Consider the following 10,878-nt stretch of genomic DNA (forward strand, 5'->3'; position numbering starts at 1 on the left):
GGTAGGGATCAGGGGGAACATGATAGGAATCTGGACAGATTCTTGAGCATTGCTAGAAAATATAATCTGACTCTCAACTACGAGAAATGTGTATTCTCGGCAAGGTCAATTGACCTTCTCGGCTACACGATAGCCGACGGCACAATTAAGCCTGATCCTGAACGATTGCGCCCGCTCCGTGAGCTACCACCACCTCAGGACTTGCAGACAATGCGCCGGGTGATCGGCATGTTCGCTTACTATGCGAAATGGAATAAATTGAAATGAGAGCGAGAGATGAACCTTCAGAGTTTAGGCTTTATTCCATTTGATTGGAGCCGCTTCTGCGGGCACACCGGGGAATACAGGTTCAGCTAGGAGTACATAAGCAGTAACGTATACATGTGCAATTAATCATCGCAGAATAAATCCGCGTAAGCACGGAGTTCGATATAATCTCCATTCTCACCAGTCAATGAGCACCTTCAGTTAACGAGCATCAAGTGAACAGCCGATGTAAATGGCAATGCCCCGGGGACAATCACCCCGTGCCGCGGAGACCTCCCCTTATACGCGAGACGCACAACATGTGATCCCGCGTCATGTCCCTCAATTCACCTCAATTCACCACATTTACGTTGTGCACATTGTATGAAATGAAAATAATGCATGAAAATAATGGCATATTTAAGCAGCAAATGCAATTTCATTGAATCTCCAGATAACTCCTATGGAGGTAGCAAAGTGTGACGATGATTGTCTGAGACACACAGGTCATGTTACAAATATTTCACAGTCAATAATATAGGACTGCCTCCACAGAAATATAAAATACATTTCCATTGGCTGGCCATTATTTTTGTGATTAAAATGAATGTATATATTTCCCCTTCTCTTTACCTGAACTTGAAATTTCTCCAGTGCTGAGTGTTTTACCGTCACCTCTGAATAGTGCGCATAAGGCACTCAGTAAAAATTACACATGTGTGACTGTGGCAAAACACCATAAACAATGGCCCTTGCTCTATTTTTAGTGATATACATTTTCAATTTTTTTTTTTTTTGGAACAACACAATTCCAACGTTTTTGGGGAATCAGCTTGCAATCAGCATTGACCTTTCTGCAGTTCGTACTGCTGTCCAAGTCTACCTTACCATCGTTAAACCATACTAGTGCATGCCCGTAGATGCGTGGCCGTACGTGCAAAGCCTCCCCCCCGCAAAAAAAACCTCAAACCGCGTGCCAGAAACAACAACCACACAAGCCGTCCCTTCGCTTTCACTTGCCCGTACGTGCGTGGCTGTATGTACAAAAAAAAAATTATATATATATATATATATATATATGTATATGTATATATATATATATATATATATATATATATATATATATATATATATATATATATATGTATATATATGTATATACTTTAAAACTGCTTGCCAGAAACAAACACACAGGCCGTTCCTTCGCTCTCGCGTGGCCGTACGTGCGTGTCCATACGTGCATGGCCGTACGTGCGTGCCCATACGTACGTGGCCGTACATACCAAAAAAAAATTCAAACCGCGTACCAGAAACAACAACCACACAGGCCGTTCCTTCGCTCTTGCATGCCCATATGTGCATGGCCGTACATGCAAAAAAAAAAAAACTTTCAAACAACCACACAGGCCATTCCTTCACTCTCATAAACGACGACTGGATTGGGGCATTGTGTTTATCTATAAATGCGGATAAGAAATCGAGAAATTATTAGAATACAGTAAGTCATCACTAATCAAAAGTAGTGTGTGCCCGTACGGAATGTTCACATCATTCCACGAATTATCGCTTGCATTGAAGTAACAACTGCTGTGATACTTACACACGGAGTTAATTAAAATCAAGTTTACCTCCCGGTCTTTGCTTGCCATGACCTATCTTGCCATTCGCTGCCATTTACCATTGGCACTCCTACCCCATGGTAACTAAGGCACCAATCGATCCTCATCGTAACCAGCACGGCACGTGACGTCATCGTCGGCTGGCCATGCACCGGCCTACGCAGCCACGCCCACGCAGCAACGTGTCCTGTGATTGGTAACTAAATGGCACATCGGCCACGCCTACGCAGCACGTGTCCTGTCATTGATTGGTAAATAAATGGCCATAACTTGGGAATCACTTGTCCGATTAATATCAAATCTTGAAAAGGCACATACTCAGGTCCCCAGCAATATACCTGGCAAGTTTCAATTAGATCGGACCAGTGGTTGTCGGGAAACAGCGGTCACAGAAACACAGACACAGACACAGACACAGACACAGACACAGACACAGACACAGACACACACACACACACAGATTGTGGGAATTATAGATAGATGAAATGAGGTCAATGAGATGACAAATGAAGGGGTTGAATGCAGACTGCAGAGCAATGAGTAAGGAAACCCGTCGTTGTGAATCGTTTTTACCACCAAATTGAGATGTATTTCGTTGGCAAGCATGTTGAGTGGAGCTGAATTATTTAACACTTCCAAAGGCCACACCGTTTTGACAATTGGAAACAAAAAAAAGTTGTGCACTTTTTTTGATAAATTATTTTGGGAACAATTTTTCTTCAATAAATAAATAATAATAAAAATCGTCTCCATATACATTGTACACACCTTTATCTCGTTCACACCTCTTCATAAACAACATCGCTGAGGAAACGGCGCTTCTTCTTTGTTTCCTCGTCCAGGGCAAGAATACGGAGGCTTTTAATGGCCAATTATTTAATTAGCGCCAACGTATTTTACCTTTTCGCAAGGAAAAACGAGAAGAGAAGAGAAGAGAAGAGAAGAGAAGAGAAGAGAAGAGAAGAGAAGAGAAGAGAAGAGAAGAGAAGAGGAAAAACCCGTAATGGCGAATGCAGCTGAGTTTCACTTCCCGATCGACCACGGCGACACAGCAACGCTTCCTGTCATTGGTTGATAAAAAATGGCCGCAACAACGCTTCCTGTCATTCGTTGGTAAATAAATGGCCATGACTTGGGAAGCACTTGTCCGATTAATATCAAAGCTTGAAAAGGCACATCCGCAGGTCCCCAGCAATATACCTGGCAAGTTTCAATTAGATCGGACCAGCGGTTGTCGAGAAACAGCGGTCACAGACACACACACACACACACACACACACACACACACACACACACACACACACACACACACACATACACACACACACACACACACACACACACAGATTGCTGGAATTATAGATAAATTAAATGGCTTCCTCAACACCGGCTTTATCCAACGTCTGGGTGAGTTTCTTTAACACATTCACTTACGACTGGCAATTCGTAAATTAATGTTTTAAAGAAAGTAAAAATTATTTAACAGTTCATTCAAGAATTATCAAATTATTTTCCATTCCCCCCACCTCACTGATGATTCTGAAAAAACGTTTTAATTTATAATTAAATGGTTTTGAATGCCCTTGATCATTCTTTTCCATTTATCACTAGATTTTCTAAACCAAATGTAAGGAACTGCTCTCACTGGTTAAATGCTAATTTTCATTCTCTCAAAAGAACCTTTCGGAAATTAGAAATAACATGCAACAAAACTCGGTGGCTAGCTATGTGACTTTAAAAACAATGATGGTTCATTGTATTAAATATTTTGCTGCAGAAAAAGTCTCATATTTGCACACCTTGAAAACAACACTTCCAACACCAAGACACTTATTCTCTATGATTCATAAACTTTCAAACAGGGTCCAAGCTCAATTACCATTTCATCTCTTTAATGAGCAAAGGAACTTGTTGCTGCTTTCCAGGAGAGCATCCCACAAAATCATTAGTCTCCGTTGGTAACAGTTATGTTGGAGCAACATCGAAAAATGCATGTCTGAGAAACGTTTCAGGACGTGTTCAACATCTGGGGTTTTTGTACAACTAAAATGGCCGCCAGTCGGCTTTCTTGGAATTGATCTCGAAAAAACAAAATGATATGCTGATGTAAGCCATCTTTCATTATATGTTTGCCAAGTTTGAACAAAATCGGCAAGTGCATGTCCGAGAAATTGTTGAAGACATGTTCGACACCGGGTTTTTTTTGACAACTAAAATGGCAGACAGTCGGCCATCTTGGATCTGATGTCGAAAAATAATGATGCGCATATGTATATGTATGTATATGCGCATATGTGTATTATCTTTGTGCCAAGCATGAATAAAATCAGTCCAGACATGTCCTAGATATGGTTGTGGATACATGCATGCACACGAAAATCGAGACCAAATCCATCAGCCCCCGTTTCGGACAAAGTCCAACAGGGGCTAAAAACCCAATGTTGAATATGTCCTCAACAATTTCTCAGACATACATTTACCGATGTTGTTCTAACCTGGCACACAGATAAAGAATGATGGCTTACATAAGCACGCCATTTTCTTTTGAGATCAGATCCAACATGGCCGACTGGTGGCATTTTCGTTGTAAAAACCACGATGTTGAACTTCAACCATTTATTGGACATGCATTTACCGATGTTGTTTAAACTTGGCAAACAGATAAAGAATGATGGCTTACATATGCACGTCATGTTTTGTCGAGATCAGATCCAAGGTACTGGTGGCCATTTTGTTACTTAACTGTGTGCCCAACCATTTCTCAGACAGGCATGGTCTGATTTTTTTTCAAGCTTAGCTCAAGCGCAATAGATGATGGCATACACATCCTCCTCACTTTATTTTGTGATTTCATCAAAGATGACCGACTGGGAGATTGGTGGCCATTTTCGTTGGACATAAATATGGGCTCGTCCTTTAACTTTGGACAGCAAAATTACTTAAACAACGGGAGGCTGTGACATTTTATGTCTATTTTACTTGTTCACGTCCAAACATGTTTTTTTTTCTGATAGCTCTCCCCTCTTTGCTCACTAATCTTTTGTTTTGATCACGTCTCACTCTTTCGGAGTAGTACCCCCAAAAAATTGTTAACTCAAAGAAAACGACTTGCTTATTGGATCCTGTTCCATCTTCTTTGATTGTCCGCATTCTTCTTCTTCTTCTTCTTCTTATTCCATTTACTGCACAAGGCTGTGGGGCTGCATCATTGACTGAGGTTGTGGCTGTCACTGAAACAGTACCCATTACAGGAAAGGACAGGAATTTTTCATTTGTTCATGGTGCAGGCAAATGCTCACCGACACTTGACAAAAGACAACTTGGGAGCTTTATGGTCCACTAAATAATAGCATCACAAATATATATGGAAAAATTACAGGCCCTGAACAGGACTCAAACCCAGGTCCTCTGACAAACTGTACCAGTGCTCTGCCATCTGAGCTATTTTGGCAACCGACTGGTTGAGCAATGCAATTCTTACAGATACATAACTGCCACTCTTTCCCCCACTGCTTCCAGGGCACTTGCTGCCAACCGAAGGAGTAGCGAGGGCCTGTTCTCGAGAGGGTCTTCCCCCTGTGGGGGGGGGCACATCCCTGTCCATGATTAAACACCACAGGGGGTGTTATAATTTCGTGAGAAAATGAACAGGATAGAACCATCATTAATACATGTGGAAAAATTGCAGGTCCTGACCAGGAATCGACCCCAGATCCTCTGGCAAACCAAACCAGCGCTTTGTTATCTGAACTTTTTTGACGCCCCCCCCCCCCCAAATATTTAGGCATTTGTTCTCTTCTCCAAAACTACACACATGATTTTGATGAAACTTGACCACAACCTTCATCACCTGTAGTGTACCAAAGTGTATCAACCGCATCAAACTCTGCACTCATTGAGGTGTCTACGGGGGGAGGGGGTTGACCCCACCCCCCAACCCCCAAATATGTATTTGCTCTCTTCTCTGAAACTACACACAATTTTGATAAAACTTGACTACAACCTTCAGCACCAGTAATGGAGCTCAGTGTATCGACCACATCAAAACTGTGCTCATTAAGCGAGGACTATGTGGGGGGGGGGGTGGGTGGGTGGTTTGACCCCCTAAAATAGGTATTTGCTATCTCCTCTGAAACTACACATACCTCACCACAACATTCTTCACCTCACCACAACATTCTGATGAAACCTCACCACAACATTCTTCACCCGTGATGTACTAAAGTGTATTGACTGCATAAAAATCTGCAATCATTAAGGGGGACTATGGGGTGGGGGCGTGTTGACCCCCCAAAATAGGTATTTGCTCTCTTATCTGAAACTACACACACAATTTTTATGAAACTTGACCAAAACCTTCATTACCAATGATGTACCAAAGTGCATAAACTGCATTAAAATCTGTGCTCATTCGGTGTCTTTGAGGGGGGTTGACCCCCCCCCCAAATAGGTATTTGCTCTCTTCTCTAAAACTGCACATACAATTTCAATGAATCTTGACTACAACATTCATCACCCATGACGTACCAAAATGCAGAGACTGCATCAAAATCTGCACTCATTAAGGGGGTTTACGGGGCAGGGTTTGACCCCCCCCCAAAAAAAATAGGTATTTGCTCTCTTTTCCAAAACTACACACACAATTTTGATGAAACTTGACCACAACCTTCATCACCCATGATGTTCCAAAGTGTGTCGACCACATCAAAATCTGCGCTCATTAAGGGGGACTATGGGGTGGAGTTTGACCCCCCCCCCCAAAATAGGTATTTGCCATCGTCTCCGAACTAGACACTGAATTTCAATATAACTTGACCACAACCTTTATCACTCTTGATGTACCAAAGTGTATTGACCGCATCAAAATCTGCGCTCACTAAGGGGGTCTATGGGGTTGGATTTGACCCTCCCCCCCTAAAATATGTATTTGCTGATTCCTCCAAACTACACACCGAATTTCAAAGAAACTTGACTATAACCTTCATCACCCTTGATGTAGCAAAGTTTGTTCTCGGCATTAAAAAGAATTCAGGGTCGAAGGAGGTCTGCAGGGGGGTTTGAGTGACTGTTTCTCCTGATCTGGGTGAGCTTCAGGACAAGCAGTCCTATTTTTGTATAAGCTTTGAATCAACTCATTTGTCTTGCTGATGAGCAATTTGGACTGCAACTGCTCTGTCCAGGACTGATGGAAATAACTTTTCTAAATCCACGAGCCCATTGCACACTACTATTTTGGATTAGCAGTCCATGGTAATTCAGCCTCCCCTATCGGATAAGGGAAGACTAAATTCTGTTGCAGGGTTTGGTTCGACAATTAGTGCCTGCCCTAAATTTTTAATGGCACCTCAGAGTTCCTGAGACCCATTGCAGTACTAAACCACCATTTAGGTTTGTTTTTTTTTTCCTTCCTGTACTCCCATTTTCCGGTGCATAAATTTATGAGCTGTATCTCAGAGCCAGCTGGAACTTTTGGAATGAAATTTTGCATCAACAATGACAATTGAAAGTGTGTGGGGTTGACATTAATTTTTTTGACCATGACCCAATTTTTAGGGTCACCAAATTTTAGCATTGTTCAACAAAACTTGACGAAGGTTTGTCCGATTAGAACAAAATGAACTCACTAGAATGCCGAGAGAAAGACGTGTTTATGTTTCATTTACATCATACTGTTTTGGGTTAAACATCATACCCCCCAAAGAATATTAAACCACCATTTAGATTTTTCTTCCTTTCTTCTGCCAATGTCCGAGGACTTTCGGAATTAAATTTCGCCTCAATAATGGTAATAAAAGCATGCAGGTTTGACAATTTTTTTTGACCTTGACCTAATTTTCAGGTAATGACCCAATGGTAGATATTTTAACATAACTTGATGAAGATCTGTCTCAACGGAACAAAATTGCCTAAAGCAAGGTGAATTTATGCTTAATTTACATCATACAGCTCCTAGTTAAAGGTCAAGGTCAAATGGCAGTCTGAAAAAAATAATGCGTCTTTTTTGACATCGCTCAATTTTGCCACTGCAGCATCTCAAAGACAGCTTTGCCTTCCAAGATGTTTTTGCATTATAATAGTGGCCCAGCACTGAAGTTATACACCTGATATTTGATTTGCATCTTTGACCTACTATTTCGGATGGTGACCTCATTAACAAAAAGCAACTTTTTGATCATAAATTGAATAATTTTCCTCTGATTTTCCTGATGTTAAGTTTTATGGACAGATTGTTGATAGGGACATGTGTTCTTCATAAACATTCTATCCCTCAATGTTGAAGGTCAAGGTCATATGGTGATCCGAAAAAAATATGGCCATCATAGCATAGGTAAGTTTTCCTAGCCGGAAGAAGCTTATTCTTGGTGATCGCAGATATCTTGAGAGATCTTGAGAGATGGTGATCTTGAGAGAGCAGCAGGATACCTGAAGTAAATCTTGAGGATTATTTGTTTTTGAATGCAAACTGAAAAGATCACTCATTTAATTGTATAATAGAACAATGGGCAGTGAAAACCTAGAAATGATCGAGTAATGCTCATTTTTTTATTTCATTTTTATCTCACCTGGACTTTAGTCAGGTGAGCCAATGCGATCGAGTAGTGTCCGAAAGTGAGTGAGTCAGTGAGTCAGTAAACACCAGTCATTATCGCTTCAACCAAACAAGCAATTTTGATGCAACTTGGCCGCAGGCTTCATATCTGATGCCTAACGAAGGTGTATTGACCACTTCAAAATCTGTGCTCATTAAGGGGTTCTACACAGGGGTTTTCGACCCCCCTCAAAAAAATAGGGATTTGCTCTCTTCTGAAAAACTACACGCAAGATTTCGATGAAACTTGACCACAACCTTCATCACCTGTAATGTACCAAAGTGTATCAACCACATCAAAATCTGCACTCATGAACGGGTTCTAAAGGGGGGGGATGGGTGGGACTTCAACCCCCAAAATAGGTATTTGCTCTCTTCTCCGAACTACACAGAAAATTCCAATGAAACGACCACAACCTTCATCTCCCTTGATGTACCAAAGTTTGTTCACTTCATTGAAAAAAGCAGGGTCAATGGTGGTGTGCAGGGGGTTAGAGTGACTGCTGCTCCTGATCCAGATGAGCTTCAGGATGTGTGGTACTATTTTTAATTGAGGCACTGTACAGTTGATGTATGAGGTGCTTTCTTCCTGCACAGTGCTTTTTATCTCACGGGTGGTACTCTGTGCAGGGTATGCGTGCCACAGAAGTGGTAAAGTTTCTACAATCAGGCCGGCGCTTGGAAAAGCCACCTGGCTGCCCTGAAACTATCTTCCAGCTCATGCTGAGGTGTTGGGAAATTGAGTAAGTCTCATTTAATATATCTTTCCGACATTTCAATCTTTACATACCTTTCATGAGCTCTATTTGTTAAATTTTTGTATTAGCCTTATTGTTTTCAAGGTTTGAAATACGGTAATTGTGTTTAACACTTGATTTAATTGTGGACATGGGCCGAATAGTAATATCTGTTCTTGCATATAGCAGCTTTGGCTACAGGGTAGCTATCATTTCTTGGAGTATGGCTGTGCTGCTGATGCTGTGCGCCTCTACCAGTATACTGGTACTCATTTCACCAACCTTGAAAGGATGACAAGCTGAGTCGACCCCACCTGGTGTTGATTCATCATCCAACAGGGCTCAAACTCAGGACCCTAGGATCCCAAACCAGCCACCCCAACCACCAAGCCAACACCAAGCATAACATTAATATTAAACCTTGAGATCAATATGGAAGAAACAAAAAATTTAAGGAATCATGACAAAAAAATTTTTTTTTAAAGTTCAAATTAAGAAAAAACATGCAGATATTAAGATGAAGATGTTATGGGGCAATAAAAGCAATAATTAAAAGGTATACCACATACAACATTGTTATGTATAATTAAAGCAAATTAAAACATTAATGATTCATGTACCATGCTCTATACAGAACGTCAATTCTGTTGGAGAAGTTGGCTGAGGTTTCAATCCTGGCGAGTTAGGGCAGGAATTTGGAATTTGGCCAAGGTGCTGATGATAGCCCATCAACTCTTTGCGAAGGAAACCATGGGATCAGTAATGTACACCAACTCATGTTGGCAGACGGGATCCCGTTTAATGTCCATCTCAGCGACGCCACACACATTGATGAATCACCCCACCTGTAAAACACCAAAATCACAGTTTGTAGCTGGGCTGAGATTTGAACCCAGGCTGGACATATTAGAGGCAAGTGGTGTAACAAGACTTCGTGATGTAAATGTTCGACCGTCATATCTGAGTCATACATTTAAACCCCATCTGAGTCATACAAAACTTTAAAAATGGGACACACTGCTTCCTTGCTTTACATTAAGCATTTAGAAGATTGAAAGCATGGCAATCCCCATAGGTTAGCATCCATGGGGAGAAGGAAATGCCTCATTCGGAAAGGCCCCACTGAGAGCAGTGAGAAAAGCGGTGCCATTTTCGTGACATCGCTGGTACCCAGAGTACCCTTGGAAGTGACGGCATTTTCCTCAAGCTCAGTGACTGCGTTTTGTGGCATCTAACAGTTTTCTGTTGTGTCACATGTTTTCTTTTGTATTTCCATGTGTGTGTGGCAGCTCCACTACAAGCCTTAGATTACGTAAAAAGTGGGCCTCACTATTGGAGGCAAACATTTAGGCTTAAATCTCAGCCATGACCTTTTGTGGGCACACCATCCTGCTCACTCGGCTTCCAAATTCAGTTTTGTGCGGTGCGTTGTAGGGTGTTTGTGTAGTTTTATGTGATGTATTTTGTGTGGCGTTTGTGTACTGGTGTATAATGTAATTAATAAGAGACATGATTAGAACTGGCACTTTGTAACTGCTGACAGTGGTGACCAGTTCAGCCATTTTGGAGAAGAAGATTTTAAAGTTTTTTTTGTTTTTTTGAAACAATATGGCTGCAGAATCACGTGACTGATGACGTCATCAAAAAAAAATTGAGACAATTTTATCCCGAGATGACCCTCAAAATT

At 41.4% G+C, this 10,878-nt stretch overlaps 1 protein-coding gene across 2 annotated transcripts in view; it reads left to right on the top strand.

Annotated features, from left to right (window-relative positions):
- LOC147025340 (tyrosine-protein kinase SYK-like) overlaps positions 1-10,878 on the top strand; it is a 67,607-nt gene that overhangs the window by 41,085 nt on the left and 15,644 nt on the right. For both annotated transcript variants that reach the window (XR_015059463.1, XM_085886227.1), the window contains one exon: positions 9,085-9,197. Coding sequence is in view for 1 of the 2 variants with exons in the window: in XM_085886227.1 (XP_085742353.1) it covers positions 9,085-9,197 (113 nt within the window). In the remaining variant the exon portion in view is untranslated. The remainder of the gene's footprint in view (positions 1-9,084; positions 9,198-10,878) is intronic.

Source organism: Eptatretus burgeri, chromosome 6, assembly GCF_056783735.1.
Source record: "Eptatretus burgeri isolate ZD-2024b chromosome 6, Ebu_testis_v1, whole genome shotgun sequence".
Taxonomy (NCBI): Eukaryota; Metazoa; Chordata; class Myxini; order Myxiniformes; family Myxinidae; genus Eptatretus; species Eptatretus burgeri.